The sequence below is a fragment of the Zeus faber genome (assembly GCF_960531495.2).
Source record: "Zeus faber genome assembly, chromosome: 8".
NCBI lineage: Eukaryota > Metazoa > Chordata > Actinopteri > Zeiformes > Zeidae > Zeus > Zeus faber.
In genome coordinates this window covers 1,832,426-1,854,208 of record NC_137195.1, presented here as the reverse complement: position 1 = coordinate 1,854,208, position 21,783 = coordinate 1,832,426, and the positions used below count along the sequence as shown (strand labels likewise).

Sequence of the window (21,783 nt, the reverse complement as noted above, 5' to 3'; positions counted from 1 at the left end):
TAACATAATTGGTGTGCAAATGCCATGTGTAGGCCATGTGTCCACATAATAGACGTCGGGAATTGTTGCTTGTCCCATTGTATAAATGATCTGAGTTTGGTTACATGCAGTCGTTGTTCCTAATTGAACTCCAGGGTCACAGTTAATAATTTTCACCATACTCTTCCTTAACTGAAACCTCAACCACACGTGTTGTTGGAATGAATGTCCAGTGGAGTCAACATTTGATCACGGGTGGACTACGTAGGTGACAGAACGTTCATTTCTCACTTGAGGTTCTTCTTCTGGATCTGGTGTGAGTGGGAGTGGGGCGGGGGAGCGGATGTTTTTTAAGTCTCGCTGTGGAACTGTTCCAGGGTTGTGTGATCAGCAGGACAATGGCGATGGCCATGAGAAAGATGATCACACAGACGTGACCAATCTCTTCCTGTTGACGGGGCATCATCCTTTTCAAATACATGTCTTGGAAAACTGTAGTGGCAAATCCTGTTAGTGGAGATAGAGGTTTCCAGCACTTAACTCTGTTGGGATTGTGATCTTAGTTCACGTCCGATGATTCTCCATTGTTGTTGTCCGTCGTTTATCTGGTCCTCTGGAGGGTTGCAGACTTCCCTGCAATGAGATACGTGTACCCACGTTGGTCGTTCTGCCACTTTAACTGCTGCTGCTGTGGTGAGGAGGATCTGGAACGGTCCCTGGAATCAGGCAGAGTTCCAGCTTTTCCTCCGGAAGACATGATCACCACCCGGTCACCTGGTCAGAGGTCGTGTAGAGGTCCTTCAAGTGGGACAGGTAGGGCTGCTTTGACCTGGGCACATAGACTTAAACACTTGGGTGAGAGACGCACACTATGACAACATTGTTTTAGGTCCACGATTGTAAAGGTGAGGTACGTGGAATAATTCTGTGATTCCCAAACAGTTAAGTTGAATTACCAACTACAGACTCTCCCAACACAAATGCATGCACCCTCGTGTAACAACAGAATACAATAACAATATTATCAAAATGTCTAATATGTAGAAGATAATGTACATAGAATATCGATTAGGCTTCCAAATAACCGTCAGTGTGAAAGTCATAAAGGGTTTTCAAATTTTCCTAAAAAGCATTTCTCAAATGTTGCCTGAACATTCCCATCTACACAATCCATTAATAAAGTCAAATCTAAAATGGATAAATACTAACAATTAGGACAATCTGATTACGACTGGTTCACGTGATTTCATGTGTGGCTATTGTCGAAAGAAGACAGACCTAACCCCATCAGCCTCCCGGTCAGCACTTCATACGGGGACAGTCCGGTCACACCATGTGGTCCTCCTTGCATTCCTATCATCACTAATGGCAGGAATGAAACTCAATTGAACTTCCCTTCACTGCTATTCCATTAAGAAAACATGTCAATTATCACTAAAGAGCAGAAGCTGAAGGGCAGTTCAGCTTGAGCGTAATATTAAGATTCTTTATGATGTCATCATATTATTTTCTATAAATGTACAGGTTGTGATTGAGAATGTCCAGTTGGACCGTGTCCAGTGTGGGTGCGGACTTGGTCACTCTGCAGTGTTTAGACGTTACCAAACTATGGATTTATGTGAATATTGTGACACTCCTAGTCCTATGGTGTTGACCTTGGTGGGGGAGGATCAGAGGTGAGCGTTTTCAGGTATAATTGACCGAAGTCCGTTTATTTAAATCGTGAGCGGGAAAAGGCTGGGGGAGCAAAACAACAAGGTTCTTCCTGGTCCGGGGCGTTGGCAGTGTTCCTGTCTCCTGCTGCCGTTGTCCTCCTGGTGACACACAAAACAGAATGATACTTCAGAGTCAACAGACCATTCAACAACCTTGTTTTCCCTTAAAGGTCTCGGTTAAAGTCAACCCTTTTTACAACCGCGGCGGGGGGCCCACTACGCACTATCCCTGGTCGCCTTCTTCTCCAGGAAGGGTGAGTCCTCTCTAATTTAAAGACTGGCACCTTGATTGCTGACCTGGCAGAGCTTGGTTTTGGCACGTTTGAAGCCATCTCCGGTGGATTTACCTGTTTTCAACAACGCTCGCCAGTTGGCAGCCTTTCCTAACTGGGGGTCGCCCTGTTCTATGGCTCCCTCCAGCTTCTTACCTGGTAGATGTCAGTAGATCTGTTCAATTGATTTTTTAAATCTGTGGTCTACATTACTTTGCCAGATTAATGAACAATAGAATAAAAAGAAGTCCACAAAAACTCGTCACCGCGTCGAGTACAATCCGCTGGAATGTTGGACTGTGTGATAGTGATTACACACAGAAATACCACGTTTTTCGTATTTCATGGAAACGTAACTTACTTAAAATGTCATCAAATTAAGAAACTCAATTTAACAAAGAAATTACGTCAATTTGACGTCAATTCGACTGCTACCCGAAATCGAGAAGAATACGTCATAATTGATGTGTACGAGACACAACAACATCTACCGTTACTGATACTCGAATGTACTTCAATGCAACAAGGTAAGTTCCAACAATGACAAGATATAATTGAAAATAAAATACTTTTTTGTCATAAATGTGATGTATAAACATGTTCGTACAGCTAAACTTAACAGAATTTAATGAAAAGTGTTTGTGATGCATTTCACATAAAACAAAAAACTGTAATATGTATCTGTCATTTGAATGAAAATGGCATTATACATGAAACTATGCTTTTGATTGATTGCCAAATTGATTGTGGCCGATGGTAATTGCTTTTTTAATTTTATTTGCAATTGCAAATATTAGAGCAGCACTTTGATGACATCACCGGCAGAAGGAACAAACCTGCAGCGTTACAGGAAGTATTAGAGCATAGTTACAGGAAGTATTAGAGCCGGGACGAGGGCAAGATGACGAATGAGAGGCAGCATTTTTGCAGGCTCGGAAAAATGATCGTCTAGTCCTTGAATTGTAAATCTTTTGTGCAACAAGCTTTAACTTCATTCAAGCATTTTTTCTTCACACAGTGTCTTTACGAAAAATAGACACTTTTGGAGGCCTTTTTTGACCTTTTCAAAACATCCGACCACGACTATGCTCTGACTGCTCCCCGCGAGACGGATGGGGACAGCGACACTGAGGACAAATGAGGACAAATTATTTGAAAAAATTAAGGAATGAAGCCAAAACATTGATGAGGACTTTATGCAGCAGATGGAGGCTGATGTCAGAATAGAAGAGCTAGATATAGCAATCAAACTGATGTCGAAAGGAAAGTCACCAGGACTTGATGCTCTAACTGTGGAATCTTACACCTTCTTCTGGGGAGATATCAGAGAACTGCTCTCTAATGCCTTCTGGGATGCATTTCAACTGGATGTTCATGTAACTATGAAACAGGCTGTCATCACCTTTATCCCAAAGCCCAATAAGGATAAATTGTCACTTGATAATTGGAGGCCGATTCCTCTATTATGTAATGATTACAAATTATTAGCACATGTGTATTCAAAAAGATTAGATATGGGTTTAAATAAGTTAGTTGATGAGTGTAAGCCTTCGTGAAAGGTAGAAGCAATCATAACCATACCAGGCTGATTCTTGATATGCTAGATTATAGAGATTATATTAAAACAGACAGTTATGTATTGTTTCTAGATTTTTTCAAGGCTTTTGATACCATCGAACATCCCTTTTTGTTGAAAATGTTACACTTTTGGGGTTTTGGGGTTAAATTGTGTAATATTGTTGAAATGCTTTACACTGACATCAGTAGCTCTGTTTCTCTGACCCCTGGAGTGGCTCCTAGGTTGAAGGTGCTGCATGGTATTGGGCAGGGATGCCCTATTTCCCCCAAGCCGTTTATACTGGCAACACAATTATAACATTTCTTCTCAATAATTCCAGAGTTGTACAAGGAATTACTATTCTTAAGATAAGTCAATTTGCGGATGACATCTATTTTTCGAAGAGATAAATCAGTGGGGGATAAAACCCTCAATACTATCGCAGTCTTCTTCAAAGAATCTGGATAATCTCTTAATATGAAAAAATGTTAAATACTCCCTATCCATACAAGCTCTGACTCCTCTAGTGCCTCAATTAGCTGAATTAATATTTAATCTGAAGTTAAATATTTAGGATTATTGATATATAAGAAACAAATTAGAAGAGAAGACACTAATATTTCTAACCGTGTATTAGATATGAAGAAATCATTGAGTGACTGGCGAACCAGAGTTCAGAGAGAAGAGACACTCTTTTAAGATAATACTGTATTGTCAAGACCAGATCACATTCCTTCTTCACTCAACGTTGTGTGGAGATAATGACAACCCCAGGGGGCTTGACAGAGCATTGTGGTTTGTTTTATTGCACAGTCAGATTGTATCTGTAGATTGTAAAGACTGTTTCTTCTTCTTCTTTCTATCTGTGAGCGGAGTTTGACTGTTCAATCATAGTATGAGAAAAACACCAGGTGATGTGATTAGGGGGCATAGTCTTGTGACAGCGTGAATGGCACATAACCTCTCACGGAATGGACAGCATCACTGTTTTGAAGTGCACGCGTATATTTGTCTTTATTCTGCAGAATAAATATCTTTAATACTCTCAGTTTGTTTCCTGTTGCGAAATAGATTAACCTCACCGACCACACAGTGAGAATTCTCTGTTGGCTCTTCATGTCCAAGTGTGTGCACAACCACAGTCAGGGACCAACCATCAAACATCGGAGAAGGAGTCGTCTTGATGTGGCACAGATCCAGAAGAGACATCACCAGATCCAGAATAAATTAAAAGGTGAGGACTTACTGAGATATTATATCAAAAGAAGAAGCTCTGTTAAGTTTAAATATCCCCCCCGCCCCCCCCGACAGACGTGTCACCAGCGATGTGCTGCATAGGCTAGGAAGAGCAGTGGAAATATCAGTCTGGAGGACCGTGTATAAAGTAGCCAAATAGTTTTTTGTTTGTCTGTTGTTTGTTTGTTTGTTTGTTTGCTTATTGTTTTTTATTATTTAATGACAAAGTCAACATCATTTAATACACAATTATTAAACTATAGGTGTAAAGTATTGTGGGTAGGGAGCAGAATAGTGATCTAAACTTCTGGTATTGTCAGAATAAAAGAAAATCAATTATTAAGTCAGTAAAATTATTATTATTATTATTATTATTAATAATAATAATAATAATAATCTGCCAATCACCACTCGGAGCTCCTCACCATGACCCTGAACCCTGAACCAGGAACCCCGACAATGGCAACGTCCACCCCGGTTACGGCAGACCCTCAGTGTCTACAGTACATGGCTCGTCGAGACCTCTTCTCGTCTGGACAGGATGTTCAACAACCGCCTGGAGGATTATTTATAATGGAAAGGGAGCTTCTGCAATGCCATGGAGGGGTTGAAACTCAAACCCAGAGAGGATTTAAACCTGCTTAGCAAGTGTTTCTCTGGGCCAGAGCTAGAGTATGTAGAGATGGTCAGAGCGGCTCACGTCAACGATCCAGCCGCCAGCCAGGACAGAGCATGGCGACAGTTGAATGAGGTTTACAGCTAGCTATAGGCCATCGAGTGGTTGCTGTTTGCAAGGATATGCAACTTCCCAGTGATCCAGGATAGGAACTTCGAACAGCTGAGGTCCCTCGTGGACCTGCTCCATGAAGTGGATCTGATTAAGCGCAAGGCTATTTGGCTGGCCTCAGCTATCTCGATTCGGCCAAAGGGATGTGCCCCATTGCAAAGAAACTCCCATATGCTCTCCAAGAGGCATGGACTTTTCAGGGTACAGAGTACAAATGGACACACAGTGTATCTTACCCGCCTCTCTTGTTGTTTGTGGAATTTGTGGAGAGGCAAACAGAAGTATGCTTGGATCCGCTTGGTCCCAGGAACCACTGTCACGGAGTTGGGAAAGGGGCCCTCCAAGAGCTCCAGGACGCAGCAACATGGGCCTCAGGAGGTGGTATCACAACCTTGCAAGGACCCCGGGAAGCAGTCCCCTATCCATAAGATTCCGCACTCCCTCAGGACATGCAGAACCTTCAGGGGGCAAGAAGAGAGGGTCCCGGGGGGGCAGTATGTAACGTGCAAGACATGAGCCACCGCGTCTTCGCCCCCACGGTCGACGACCATAAGACAGCACCTCGGCCGAGGACGTGGCCTTTCTCAACATCATGAATGGCTCTTCAAGGATGACGCTAACAGTTGAGTGGCCACCCTCCCGTTCCGCAAGCGCAGACCGGGTCTGCCCATCAATCGAGTCCAGGCTCTTAACCACATTATGGCACGTCCTCGTACTCTGTTTGAGGAGGCCGGTGTTGAAGGACCACAAAATGGAGTTTGTGAAGAAGATCTTCAGCAGTGCACACGCGGAACCAGCCCCCATGCTGGAAGATTGCGGGCAGCGCTGGTATCTACAAAGTTTTGGGGTCTTCATCCGCAGAAGCCAGGACAGATCAGGGTCGTGGTCGACTCGCCTGCACAGTACAATGGCGTATCGTTAAAGGACGAGCTTTTTCAAGGCCCAGATTTAAATAACAGTTTGCTCGGGGTTCGCTTCAGGACCGAGCCAGTTGCGATCGTGACTGACATCCAGCAGATGTTACATAGCTTCCTGGTCAGGGAGGATCACCTTGACTTTCTTCATTTCTTTTGGTTTCGTGACCACCATCTAGACAATGAAGTGACAGAGTTTTGCATGAAGGTCCATGTGTTCAGCAATTGCCCCTCCCCAGCTGTAGCCGCAATAGAAGGGGAGAAGGAAGGCCAAAGCACGCCAGTACAGGGTACGGCACTTTTACCTAGATGACGGGTTGAAGTCTTCACCAGCGCAACCAAGGCCGTTGCCGTGCTGAAAAGCACTCAGGACATGCTAGCCCAATCCAAACTCAGCCTCCTCAAGATTGTGTCCAATAGCCCCGACATCGTGAGAGCTTTCCCAAGGGAGAACCTCGCCAACGGCTTGCAAGACCTCGACTTCGATCACTCGATCGACTCCCCTCCCATACAGCGCAGTCTGGGGCTCAGATGGGACCTGACCACCGACACCTTCCCCTTCTGTGCAGCAGTTAATGAGAGACCATTTACACCACGCAGTGTGTTTTCGACCGTCAACAGTCTGTCCGATCCCCTGGGTTTCGCCGTACGTGTCAACACTCAAGGTCATGCCATACTGATAGAGCTTACTGCTGCTGGCGGATAATGGGACACCCCTCTACCGGAAGAAAGACAGGAGGAGTAGCTGAGGTGGAGGCACTCGCTCCAAGATCTTCAGGGACTGAAAATCCCTTGGATGTTTACATCACAGCCAATTTCTGGAGCTCAGAGAAGAGAAACAGTATGTGTATCTTCTGCGTCGCATCCACCAAGGCAATTGGTGCCGTCGCAAAACTCAAGGTGACCAGCGTGGAAGGTAAGATCAAGTTCGGATTTATCCTTGACAAGACGAGACTGGCACAAAAACCTGATATCACCATCCCGAGACTCAAAGTTGGTGCAGCTGTTCTAGAAGTCGAAGTGGCAGAAGTCCAGAAACTAGACACCAAGTTAGGCAGTGTCAGATTCTTCTCCGATACCAAGGTGGTACTAGGCTACATTGCCAATGAGATAAGAGGGTTTTACATCTACGCTCACAACAGAGACTAGCGCATCAGACAATCCACACAGCCGAGTCAGTGGCATTACATTCCCACAGATCTAAATCCTGCAGATCAGGCTACAAGAGCCATCAGAGCCAATCCGTTAGCCCTCTCCTCTTGACTAAATGGACATGCCTTCCTCACGGAGGCTCAGGAAGGTCGACCACATGACACAGGCTTCGACCTTGTCAACCCTGGAACCGATGTGGAGCTACGCCTCGAGGTAACTGTCTGTGTCACGTGCCTTTCCATCAGGATTGGCACTGCGTGGTTCAAGAATTTCTCCAGCTGGAGGTCTCTCTCAAGAGCCATGGCTAGGCTTTTACACTTTGCTTACTCCTTTATCCGAGGTTCTGGGTGCAGCCCATTCCGCGGTTGGCATGCCTGCAACAAGACCGTATCCAAAGAGCAACTCAACCAAGCGAAAGTGACAATCATTCTAGGGCTACAGAGTGAAATCTATAAGGTCAGATCAGCTTCATCGAAAGTGGCGGACCCATCCCCAAAGGAAGTCCGCTGAGCCAGCTCTGCCTTCCATCGACCCACACAGCCTCCTTAGAGTCAGAGGTCATCTGGCAAAAACAGAGGTCGCTCGAGAGGTAGCCCATCTGGTACTAGTTCCGGGCAGACACCACTTCACCATGTTAATAATCAGCCACTTCCACGAGCAAGTTCAGCACCAGGGCCAACACTTTGCAGAGGGAGTGGTGAGGGCAGCTGGATTTTGGGTCTTGGAGGTAAGCAATCCATCAGCGTCACAATCTACTGCTGCATGACCCTTCACAGTCGAGAAAGGCGATCAGATCATGGCCGACTTACCCGTCAATCGCCTTAGCACGAGCCCTCCCTTCATGTTTGTAGGGTTGGATGTGTTTGGCCCTTGGCTTGTTACCACAAGAAGAACCCGGGGAGAACAGGCGAACAGTATGAGGTTGGGCCGTCATTTTCACGTGCATGAGCTCACGTGCAGTACACATCGAAGTGCAAGAGTCATTGGACTCCTCCAGCTTCAATGACGCCCTCAGACGCTTCTTCACTTTCAGGGGCCCTGTGAAGCAGTTCAGGTCAGATTGCGGAACAAACTTTGTGGGCTCAAGCAAGGAGCTCCAGGTAGACTCCATCAGGCCCAGCGACAAGCAAATCGAGAGCTACCTGACAGAGTGCAAATGCAAATGGCAGTTACAACCCCCACACTCTTCGCACATGGGCGGCAGTTGGGAGCGGATGATTGGAGTCATGCGTCGTCTACTGGATGCCATGCTCCTCAAACATGGGATCGTGAAGCTGACCCACAAGATCCTTATAACATTCATGGTGGAGGTCAAAGCGAGGCCTTTGATATCGATTTCCACAGACCGAGAGCACCCAACCATTCTCACTGCAGCTGCTCTGCTTACCCAGAAGGTTGGTGCACCCCCGTTACCTCCGGGGCAGTTCAATGAGAGGGACCTGTTCAACCGCCAATGGTGACAAGTCCAGAGTCTAGCGAACACCTTCTGGGAATGGTGGAAACGAGAATATATCCGTGACCTACAGGGACGCTGTATATGGAGGAGCGAGAGGCCAAATATGCAGGAAGGGGACGTTGTCCTGCTGCGAGACAACTAAGTCAAGAGGAACGACTGACCGCTCGGGCTCGTCACAAGGGTTTTTCCCAGCGACAACTTGACATCTAATATGCTAGCTATAGGGCAGTAGCTCAGGTGGTAGAGCGGGTCGTCTAGGAAGTAGAAGGTTGCTGGTTTGATCCAGGCTCCTCCTGGTAGCCTGCTGATGTGACCTTGAGCAAGACACTAAACCCCGCCAGGTGCTCCCCAGGTGCCTCTACATGGCAGCCCACTGCTCCTAGATATGTAAGATTGTGTCACTTGTAGCAGTTACAACTGTACTACGACTGTAATTCGTTCTATAAGAACAGTCGTATGCCAAAGCAATTTTTCCCATATAAATTATGAAATCATGAAGGGTGAAAATAAATAAAATACACAGCACAAACACAATAAAGATGAAAAAAATATCGATAAGCCACGAACCAAGCGCACACACAATGTAGGTCGACGCACCAACTGCAAATTTCCATGGTCGTATCTTGGAGCAGTCGGTCACAAGTCAGTACAAATTTTCGCAACTATCACTACTCATATCTTGGATTGGTCGTAAGTAGATGCAGTCGTAACTCGAGGTACCACTGTACTTGGTTGGGTAAGTGCAGAGAAATGCGATTTTCCCCGTTGTGGGACTGAGAAGGGTTTTAAATATTGATATAGTGCAGCTGTGGGCAAACATTTTGGCTCGAGGGCCACATTTAGTTTTTAGAACTGAGGTGAAAGGTAACTGAGGTAACTGAGGTAACTGAGGTAAAAATGAGGTGAAAAATTGCTATAAGTGACATCCCTGCTACAAGTGATGCCCCTGAACGTTATACCCTGTGCTAAAAGTGACGCCCTCTGCTACAAGTGACACACCTTCATGTTACGCCCCCTGCTACAGGTGACACCCTATTCTACAAGTGACACCACCTTCATGTTACAACCCCTGCTACAAGTGATGGCCCCTTCATGTTACGCCCTTCATGTTGACACCACCTGCTAAAAGTGATGCCCCCTGCTACAAGTGGTGCTGCCTTCACAGTACGCCCCCTGCTAAACGTGACATCCCATGCTACAAGTGATGCACCCTGCAAAAAGTGACGACCTCTGCTACAAGTGACACACCTTCATGTTACGCCCCCTGTTACAAGTGACACCCCATTCTACAAGTGACACCACCTTCATGTTACAACCCCTGCTACAAGTGATGGCCCCTTCATGTTACGCCCTTCATGTTGACACCACCTGCTAAAAGTGATGCCCCCTGCTACAAGTGGTGCTGCCTTCACAGTACGCCCCCTGCTAAAAGTTGCACCCCATGCTACAAGTGATGCACCCTGCAAAAAGTTATGACCTCTGCTACAAGTGACACCATCTTCATGTTACAACCCCTGCTACAAGTGATGGCCCCTTCATGTCACGCCCTTCATGTTGACACCACCTGCTAAAAGTGATGCCCCCTGCTACAAGTGGTGCTGCCTTCACAGTACGCCCCCTGCTAAAAGTGACACCCCATGCTGCAAGTGATGCACCCTGCAAAAAGTGACGACCTCTGCTACAAGTGACGCCCCTTCATATTATGCCCCCTGCTACAAGTGATGTCCCCTTTAAGTTAAGCCTCTTGCTAAAAGTGACGCCGCCTGCTACAAGTTACGCCTGCTTCATGATACGACCCCTGCTAGAAGTGACACCTCCTTCATGTTACATGCCCTGCTACAAGTGACGCCCCCTGCTACAAGTGACACCCCCTTCTACAAGTGATGCCCCCTGCTACAAGTGATGCCCTCTTCACGTTACACCGCATGCTAAAAGTGATGCCCTCTGCTACAAGTGACACACCTTCATGGTACGCCCCCTGCTACAAGTGATACCCCATACTACAAGTGATGCCCACTGCTAAAAGTGACGCCCTCTGCCACAAGTGACACCCCCTTCATGTTACGCCTCCTGCTAAAAGTGACGCGACCCCTGCTACAAGTTACCCCCCCTTCATGTTAAGCCCCCTCCTACAAGTGACACTCCCTGCTACACGTAAGGCCCCCTTCATGTTACACCCCCTACTACAAGTGACACCCCATGCTACAAGTGATGCCCCCTGCTAAAAAGGACGCCCTCTGCTACAAGTGATGCCCCCTTCATATTATGGCCCCTGCTACAAGTGACGCCCCCTTCATGTTACACCTCCTGCTAAAAGTGACGCCCCCTGATACAAGTTACCCCCCCTTCATGTTACGCCCCCTCCTACAAGTGACACCCCCTTCTACAAGTGATGCCCCCTGCTACAAGTGATGCCCCTTCACGTTATACCCTGTGCTAAAAGTGACGCCCTCTGCTCCAAGTGACACACCTTCATGTTGCGCCGCCTGCTACAAGTGATGGCCCGTTCATGTTACGCGCCCTGCTAAAATTGACGCCCCCTGCTAAATGTGACGCCCTCTGCTACAAGTGACGCCCTCTTCATATTATGCCCCCTGCTACAAGTTACACCCCCTTCTAAAAGTTACACCACCTGCTAAAAGTGACGCCCCCTGCGACAAGTGATGCCCCCTTGATGTTCCGCCCCGTGCTAAAAGTGACACCCCATGCTACAAGTTACGCCGCCTGCTACGAGTGACACCACCTGCTACAAATGACGCCCCCTTCATGTTACACCTCCTGCTACAAGTGACACCCCCTTTATGTTCCGCCCCCTGCTAAAAGTGTAGCCCCCTGATACAAGTGGCGCCCCTTCATGTTACACCCCTTGCTACAAGTGACGCCCCCTGCTACAAGTGACACCCCCTACTACAAGTGACAACCCCTGCTACAAGTGACGCCCCCTGCTACAAGTGAAGCCTCCTGCTACAAGTGACACCCCCTGCTACAAGTGATGCCCCCTGCTACAAGATACACCCCTACAAGTGATGCCCCCTGCTACAAGTGACTCCCCTTCATGTTACGACCCCTGCTCCAAGTGACACCCCATGCTACAAGTGACACCCCGCTCATGTTACACCCCCTGCTACAAGTGATGCCCCCTGCTACAAGTGACGCCCCCTGCTGCAAGTGACGCCCCCTGCTACAAGTGACGCCACCTGCTACAAGTGATGCCCCCTTCACGTTACGTCCAGCGCTAAAAGTGACGCCCTCTGCTACAAGTGATGCCCCCCTCATGTTACACCCCTGCTACAAGTGACGCCCCCTGCTACAAGTTACACCCCCTGCTACAAGTGACACCCAATTCTACAAGTGACGCCCCCCTCATGTTACACCCCCTGCTACAAATGACACCGCCCTCATGTTACACCCCCTGCTACAAATGACACCGCCCTCATGTTACACCCTCTGCTACAAGTGATGCCCCCTGCTACAAGTGACACCCCATGCTACAAGTGACGCCCCCCTCATGTTACACACCATGCTCCAAGTGACGCCCCCCTCATGTTACACCCCCTGCTACAAGTGACGCCCCCCTCATGTTACACCCCATGCTCCAATGACGCCCCCCTCATGTTACACCCCCTGCTACAAGTGACACCCTCTGCAAAAGGTGACGCCCCCTGCTACAAGTGACGCCCCCTCTTGCAGACAGACCTTGCTACAGCCCTCCTCCTGTCTCTCTGTCTGTCTCTCCTCCTCCTGTCTGTCCGTCCTGCTCCTCGGCGCCATGCAGCTCTCCAGCCTGACAGAGTGGAGCCGATCCCCGGATCTGGTCTCGGTCCTGGTCCCGGTCCTGGTCCTGGTCCTGATCTGCTTCAAGGCCACCCAGCTGCTGGTCCGCAGGAGGATGCTGCTGCAGACCCTGGATCCTTTCCCTGGACCCCCGTCGCACTGGCTGCTGGGACACATTCCCGAGGTACCGACCGCACCGGGCGCCGTGTCATGGCTCCCCAACCCCGACAGCCCGAGAAGCTCCGACGGGCATCCCGCGTACAGGGAACCCGCTGACAGTTCCAGGGAGAGACGGACCTTCCGCAGGCTGCCACGCCCCGATCGCACGGGTTCGACGGGACGCTGCACCGAGGGGGACGAGGCGGGGGGAGGTCCAGGTGCCTTTTCAGGGTTTGATGTCAGGAAGTTTCCATGGAAACAAAGAAATATGGAACATTTGGGGAGTATCTCCTACTTTATTTGAACTAAGTCTAAATGATGAGATACTCCTCAGATATATTTTTTCTTTTTAGTCATAATTATGAATTATAAGTCTACATTTACACTTATTATCTCAAATATACTTCCTATTCATAAGAAACTTGTGTAGAGTGAAATGATTGACGAGAAACGAAGAGTCTGTCTGTCTGCCTGTCTGTCTGTCTGTCTGTCTGTCTGTCTGTCTGTCTGTCTGTCTGTCTGTGTATCTGCCTATCATATACAGTAGCTCTCTGTGTATCTGTCTATCTGTATATCAATCTATCAATCTTATACCGACAGTGTTACCTCGTATGTTGTTATTGTGAGGTATTCCTTTGACTTTCTTTCCCTTTAAGGTACATGCTCCAACAGTCACCAACCACACAAAGGAAGATCTGTAGGATCGTCCTCCAGCGTCCTCATCAAAACATGACATGATACTATTAAGCAACATCTGACACAGTCAGAGTACTTCACCTGTCCCTTGTCATGCACACACATCCATATAGATATCCATATACCATGTATACCATCCATGTTTTCTTGTAGTTCAAACAAGACGGGAACGACCTGAACAAAATGGTGGAATGGGGGACACAGTTCCCTCTGGCCTTCCCTGTTTGGTTCGGACCCTCCGTGGTCTACCTGAGCATCCACCACCCGGACTACGTCAAGACCATCCTGGCCTCCGCAGGTGTGTGTGTGTGTGTGTGTGTGTGTGTGTGTGTGTGTGTGTGTGTGTGTGTGTGTGTGTGTGTGTGTGTGTGTGTGTGTGTGTGTGTGTGTGTGTGTGTGTGTGTGTGTGTGTGTGTGTGTGTGTGTGTGTGTCATATCACATCATCATCCTTTCTGTCTTTTTGAACCTGTTTCCCTCAGAGCCAAAGGATGATGTTATCTATCGATTTCTCATCCCATGGATCGGTGAGACCTCCAGGCTATTATTTGATATTTCATATATTTTATTTGGTGTTTTATATTTGATATATATTTGTTGTTGTTTTTTTAGTTTTTAAAGTGTATTTACCAAATTAAATAATTATTTATTTTCTGAGACTTTTAGCATCTCTTTGGCATCTGGAACACAAAAACACAGAAACAACATAATTATTTCATAACTCAACAAAAAATCTCTTGAAATAAAAAATATATCTGGTGGAAAAAAACACAAATTAGAGTTATACGAGTTCCACTGAACGCAGCAGTACTTCTGAGTTCCTCGAACGCACCATTACTTCCTGTTTTGGAGAGCTTTCAACCAGAGAGCCGTGTGTTGACGTAATGACGTTGTTCATTCATAATATTCTGGGTCCTAGTTTTCCGATGCGTTCCGAGTCCAAAAACGCATCATGGAGTTTGTACGTTACGACTTCCTTGAATCCTGCAAAGTAAGGAGGGACACAATGACACATCTAACACGGGGTTAGATGTGAACAGAATGTTAATTTACAAAAAGAGCAAAAGAGATAAAATATCAAGAGACAAAGCTTGGACTTAAATAACATCGGATGATGATGTCACAAAGCGTCCCGCTGCTCAAACTAATGAAATCGCATCAACGTTCTTCTAATTCTAGTCAATTGAACTTTTTCACTAATTTCTGCTCCAAATGTACATCGATATTGATTGAACTCCGTAACAACAACACATCTGAAACATCCCAGTTCCAACGAGACCTCAACCATGTCTGCATGTACTGCGGTTGTCGTGTTTCAGATACTTTAAGCTTTAATTATTAGGGGTCCAGCCCGCAGGACCCCTAATTACGATCTGAATGAAAAAACATAACATAAAGGTGTGTAGCTGATTGCCTCTCTCCCCCCTCCCCGCTCCCCCATCCAGGTGATGGTTTGCTGGTGTCTCGGGGCCAAAAGTGGTTCCGTCACAGGAGGCTCCTGACGCCCGGTTTCCACTACAACATCCTGAAGCCGTACGTCAAACTGATGTCAGACTCTGCCAACACCATGTTGGTAAGTTCCCACTATCACAGGCCTCAGTGTTTGGTAATAATAGCGTAGAGATGATGAAATACAGTGGACATGAGCACTGTCCCAGATTTAAGTGGATTGAAAGGTTCTGGTAAATCCTGGTAAAGTAAGACGTTTCACTGCTTATTGGACGTTGTGTTGGCTCCGTTTGGCTGTACTGACTGAAGCTCGATGAAAAGTAGCTGCATACACTCTTTTCAAAGTATAACGCCGACAAGGAAGTCCATTAGGCCCCTCGCACGACTCTTCCCACACCACCCTGGCCTTCTACGTCTGGGTGGTGGAGAGGTAGAATCTCTCTGTCCCTGTCGCTGCAGAGAAACCTCTATCGCTTCTATCTTTGCACATTCAGCTGAACAGCATCTACTTCCTCCTAATCTTAAGCAGCTCCTCAGCTCAGCCTGCAGCAAGGTGGAATCCTCAGAACATTAAAACCCCTTTCCCACTGTGCCAAAATCCCAGTTACACTCGCTAAAATCGGGCATTTGTGATTAGTAGGAAAGGCTACACCCGGGTTCCCGGGACAAATGACCCTGCAATAGACACAGGTTTTTATCAGCTCCAGCTCCGATTGGCTCGGATGGAAACAGAACACCTGGCTAGACTCGCTAATTTTGGTCCCTTTACTAGTGGGACGTCACATGCGTTGAAGTTCTGAACATTGGTGCATAAATAGAAATTACAGGAATATGTAATTTGATCATTTTATATTTAATTTAGAATCCAAAAACCAAATGATTTACTTTTTTGTTATTGACTTTTTTCCCCGCATGTGGGAGCATGAAATATTTGGGTTGTGTGGGGATTGATCCATGGGGACCTCAGCGGAGAACCCCCATGCTCCCAACCGGGCTCCGAGCCACTCCAGCCGCGCCCCAAGCCGGTCTCTGAATCGGAGTAGCGTCTCCGCTCCGAAGGACCAGTGCCTGCACTAGATGCTGCCGGGGCGGGCATGGATACGACATGCTGATCCACCTGTTTTGTTCCCAATCACACTGGAATCATGACACGCCCCTTTTCCAGCGAGTTCATGACGTCAAACGTGACGCACCAGACCAGAAAAAAAATAAATGCATAGTCCCCTCCTGGCAATGGGAAAGGCGTCAATCGCCTATTTTGAGCAGGTATCATTCTGTCATGTTTCATAAATGCAGCATTTGGTGTCTATTTTGTGTTTGAGGTCAAATAAAAAATGTTTTTCACAGAGCTGGAAAGACAAGCTCTTCCACAGTAGTAGAGGGGTGCGGGTGTGGGAGTTAAGCCTCTCGTGGAGGTTGCTTGGTGCTTTGACCAAGACTGTGTAGACTGTGTTTCCTCTTCAGGAAAAGTGGGGGGGCCACGCCAGCAGCAGCCGCTCCTTCGAGTTGTTCCAACACGTCAGTCTGATGACGCTCGACAGCATCATGAAATGTGCGTTCAGCCACGACAGCAGCTGTCAGACGGAGAGGTCAGTGCACGTCCTCCGGGGTCTCTCCTCCACCAACTCCTACTGGTGGCTGGTCTGTTGTCTCAAATGCCTCCGTCTCTTTCAGTGGGACCAACTCCTACATCCAAGCCGTGTACAAGCTGAGCGACCTGGTCAACATGCGCTTAAGGAACTTTTGGTACCACAACGACATCATCTTCCACCTCAGTCCACATGGATACAGGTTCAGGAAAGCCTGCCGAGTGGCGCACTCTCACACAGGTATTCGCTGTCCTTTTGGGTTTTTAGGGAAAAGGGGTTTAGTGTCAGAAACATCCACAAACAGCAAAGTTCCTCTGCCGGAGATATTCCTGAAGATGTTAGAACTACATTTAAAGTTGTTTCCTGATTCACACTGATTCCTGAGGGAAGGAAAAGAGTATTTTCTACACAACAGGTGCAGTATTCCAGGGTTGCCAACCCTTGTTAACCCAGTGTTCTCTCTAAGCAAGATCACTTTTAGTGTTTTTTGATTTTCTAGAACAATCTTCAGAAATATTTTGAGACTTTTATTTTCATCAGTGACCTCAGTGATGTTGAATGTGAGGCGTGAAATGATCCTCTAGTCCCACATGAGTTATAATTGTGGGTGTGAACGTCCATTACTATCCCTTGATGCTTTCCTTTGTAGAGGAAGTGATAAGAAAGAGGAAAGAGGTGTTGAAGTATGAAAGGGGGCTGGACGCAGCCCAAGCCAAGAGAAACTTGGACTTTCTGGACATCCTGCTCTCTGCCAGGGTCCGTCACGTCTCCACACCTCAGATTCATTGGTTTAACTTAATACCTTGAAGCTGATGTGAATGAATGGTTCGCTGCCCTTTTTTTGTGGCCATCCCTCGTCTACAGGACGAAGACCAGCAGGGTCTGTCAGACGACGCAGTCCGGGCGGAGGTGGACACCTTCATGTTTGAGGGCCACGACACCACAGCCAGCAGCATCTCCTTCGCCCTCTACGGCCTGGCCTGCAACCCTGAGCACCAGAAGATCTGCAGGGAAGAGGTCCTCCAGGTCCTGGGAGACAGGGACACCATGGACTGGTACGATGAGCGCAGACACACTCTTTCTTTGGTTAGCCGACATAATGGAGATGCCACGGAATGACATTGGTCATTTGCTTTGAAAGAAGCCCTAAAACACAAACTTGTTTTCTAGGGAGGATTTGAATAAAATTCCTTACACCACCATGTGCTTAAAAGAATGCCTCCGCCTCTACCCCCCTGTGCCTGGAATATCGCGTAAACTGAGCAAACCCATGACCTTCTACGATGGACGGAGTGTGCCTGCAGGTATATTAGATCACATGTCAATGATCAGACGCTTTTGTCCAATGACTTAAAGACTAATAAGGACATTTGGTCTGGATATCACACCAACTGTATGTCACAGTCATGCTAAACCTTCTCTCGGAATAAGTAGTGTTAATAGAGGTAATGGAGATTTTTTGTTTAGTAACATGAAAAATTAAGTAAAGAAAGTCAGTGGGGAAAGAGATCCTCATGAGGTAGACAGGTCGGTGCAGTCAGGTGTCTGAATCGACGGGTCTCAGTCTGAGATGAAGGATAGGCAGCGATTCAGACATTCTGCCACTAGGGGGATGTCCATCCACCGTTGTGGTGCTAAATAGGATGAATAGAGTCACACTTGAGCGTCCTACAAGGGTGGAGGAGTCTGGAGCCTGACCAGTGATGGAGATAGTTGAATGGACAGCCTTTTCGTAGAACACAAGCGTCTGAGCAGAGATCGGAAGCAGTGAAGTGATGGAAAGAGGGAAGAGACATGAGAGAATTTTCATTTGTTGAACACGAGACATGCTTCTGCGTTTTGGATGCTGTAGAGGTCTGATGGAGCAGGCAGGTAGTCCAGACGGAAATCAGTGCAGTAGTCTCTACAAGAGATGACAAGCACCCTAACCAGAACTTATGTCACTTCCCTCGTGAGGAATGGACATATTCTACGGATGTTGCGATGGGGGCCGAGCAGGTTGTTCAGAATTACCCCAAAGTTTGTGGCATTCTGAGAGAAAATACCTTGGTGTTCTCAATGGTGATGGAGAGGTCTGCGTGAGGGCAGTCTTTTCAAGGGAGAAGGAGGAGCTCTGTCTTGTTCAGATTGAGCTTCAGGTGGTGTTCAGACAGACAGGTGGTGCACAGACAGACAAGTGGTGCACATCCATGCGTTAATGTCTTGGAGACATACAGAGATGCCTCCTCTATCAGGGTTTCTGAAGGGGGAAAGGAGAGATACAGTATAGTGAAGTGTCATCTGCATAGCAATGAAGCCATGGGAGGAGATCACAGTATTGAGGGATTGAGTAGAAGGAGAACAGCAGAGGAGCCAGGACGGAGCCCTGAGGGACGCCAGCGTTTAGAGTGGAAGGTCTGGACAGGAATCCTCTCCATGAGACCTGGTATGAGCGATTTGCCAAGTATGATGTAACCCAGGAGAGGCTCTGAGGGTATGAGACAAGGATGTGGTGGTTAACTGTGTCAGACAATTAGATAACAGGTAATAATGATAATAATGTCTTAAACTCATTCAATCAACATTGCCAGATAAAATATCACTCATGTAACTTTCAACTCAAATGACACGTTTCCTCTTTTCTAGGTTGTGAAATTGGAATCGATGTGTTTAGTACTCATAGGAACGCTACAGTTTGGGAGAACCCTGATGTGAGTGAACCCTCTGAGGACCTTCAACCAGTCAGATGTTGCCGATGTGTATTGTTAAAAATCCGACCTTGCATCGTCATTTTACCCTGATTTCACCTCGTTCCCTCATAGGCTTTCGACCCACTGCGTTTCCTGGCGGAGAACATCGCTACGAGGCCGCCCTACGCCTTCGTGCCCTTCTCTGCTGGACCCAGGTCTGCCTTCACCTCCCCATGTGTCCCTTATTCCCCTTTCCCACTGCGCCAAGAACCTGGTAACATCTGGCATTTGTCATTGGTGGTAAAGGTTATACCCTGGTTTCATTCCTGGGACAAATTTTCGCCGTTTCCAGACGTTGGCGCATAAATAGACAGGAATATCTATGTATCATTCGATCATTTCATATGAGCTCAGAACCCCCAGGCTCTCTGTTGGACTCTGAGCCACTCGAGCACCGCACCATGCCGGCGCGGGTTTCTACCTTGTTGTTCTCAAATCACACTGGAACCCTGACACGCCACTTTTCTGGCGTGGGATACCCGCTCATTTTGGTGTAAAAAGGGTATTGCCTGCCTGCGTTTGGGCTTCTTAGACTTTAGCCTGGTTTCCACTTTACAGCCGCTCAGCAGCTACTGATTTACAGGTTCTTGTCAGAGCCTGCGCGAGTAAATAAGTTCCAGCGGCTTGTTTGTTTGCTGATACAACACAACATTATATTTTTTCTGTGCTCTTTGCTTTTTATGTCAGGCACTTTGCTCCCCCCCCCCACACTCACTCATATACTTGTGCAATAATATACATGCAATAACAAGGTACAAACTGTGTACAAAATGGTTATTTATAATCATACTTTATAACCATACCAAAAATGTATCCTGTGCATAGGATCAGATTGCATATTCTGTATATTTTATATATTTCACTATTCTTGTTTTGTTTTGTTTATTCGACTATTTGTGTTTGGCACTTTTTTTTTTTTTTTTTTTTTTTAACTTATTTTTTATTTACTTATTATTCTCTTTAAGTATTTTTTTTATATTTATCCTCAGACTCAGTGTTTTGTAATGCTAATTGTCTGCAGACACGCAGCCATAACCACCACAACAAATTCCTAGTACATGTAAATGACCTTGAAATAAAGTCATTCTCATTGTGATTCTGAACAAAAAGACAAAATGAAGCTGTTTCCCTATTGGACCATTAATTGGCCGAAACAAAAAATGTGTTTGTCTTACTTACAGGAACTGCATCGGTCAGAACTTTGCCATGAATGAGATGAAAATTGTGATGGCTCTGACGCTGAAGAGGTTCCACCTGATCGAGGATCCCTTGGAGAAACCCAAACTAATCCCCAGATTGGTGCTGCGCTCCCTCAACGGCATCCACATCAAGATCCGAGCGGTGGAGCCTGAAGAGACACCGCCCGACGACTCACTCTAATCATTAGGGGATACGGTTGTCTTTGGAGAAACTGTTTTTAATCCCACTGTTAAAAGGGAGATTGTATGTGATTTATAGGATGAGTCAGGTGCGATGTTTCTGAAATTAATTACAATTTTGCGTCACTTTTTAAAATGGTACTTGGCAAAAAGTGACTGGCACTCCCACTCACCGTGATTTAAAGAACATTTCTTACATATTACACATTATTACAGTTTATAACCACTAGTGCGACAGAATGGATGGAATGTCAGAACATTGCTGCTTATTGCTTATTATCAAACAATAAACATAATCTAAATGTTTTATGATATGAAATTGTTTTATGTGGTTTATCGCAGTGTATTTGCTTCATAGCTCTAACTTTTTATCAGATGATTTTTACATCGCAAGGTTAAAGGATTAAAGGTTAAAGATTAAGGGAATTTAAATGTTTGAAACAACATACTCATATGAGTCGTATGTCAGAAAAAACTCCATGAACAGAATATTTCGTTTGTATTTTTCTTTTCTCTTTTATAAATGCCTTATAAATAATAACAATTATAATAACATAAACTGTTTTCTTCAGTTGGAAATGTCTTTGCAGAAATTCTACATTTGGCATTTTTATTTTCTTTTTCATATTGGGCAAAACATTTTGCTCCATGCAGATTCTCCAGAAAAAAGCTGCTTAATTTGATCAAACAATGGGTTTCTGGGACTGTTCTGTATATTTAAATAACTGATAATACAGAAATCAACTGGTTTAGAAGTTAATATGGGTTTTAATGACCCCTTTACTTCATAATTACATTTTAAATATTCCATTTTCCCATCCTCTTGTCTTTATGATGCAAAGAAAATGCTTGTCTCATCTATTTGAAACATTTTCCTAATACTGTGTTATGAAAGACATTATGTTATAGTTTTCATGCGGTTAGTGGTGCAGTCCCACGAT

At 46.2% G+C, this 21,783-nt stretch overlaps 1 protein-coding gene across 1 annotated transcript; it reads left to right on the top strand.

Annotated features, from left to right (window-relative positions):
* Nucleotides 1-12,838: 12,838 nt before the first annotated feature.
* Nucleotides 12,839-20,843, top strand: LOC307234159 (cytochrome P450 4B1-like; the record flags this gene model as incomplete). The annotated part of the gene is made up of 12 exons (XM_080005762.1): nucleotides 12,839-13,027; nucleotides 13,852-13,996; nucleotides 14,179-14,223; nucleotides 15,142-15,269; nucleotides 16,610-16,734; nucleotides 16,820-16,974; nucleotides 17,384-17,490; nucleotides 17,599-17,789; nucleotides 17,905-18,038; nucleotides 19,360-19,424; nucleotides 19,536-19,618; nucleotides 20,645-20,843. The coding sequence occupies 12 exons, from the start codon at nucleotides 12,839-12,841 to the stop codon at nucleotides 20,841-20,843; spliced, it is 1,566 nt and encodes a 521-aa protein (XP_079861888.1).
* Nucleotides 20,844-21,783: the final 940 nt, after the last annotated feature.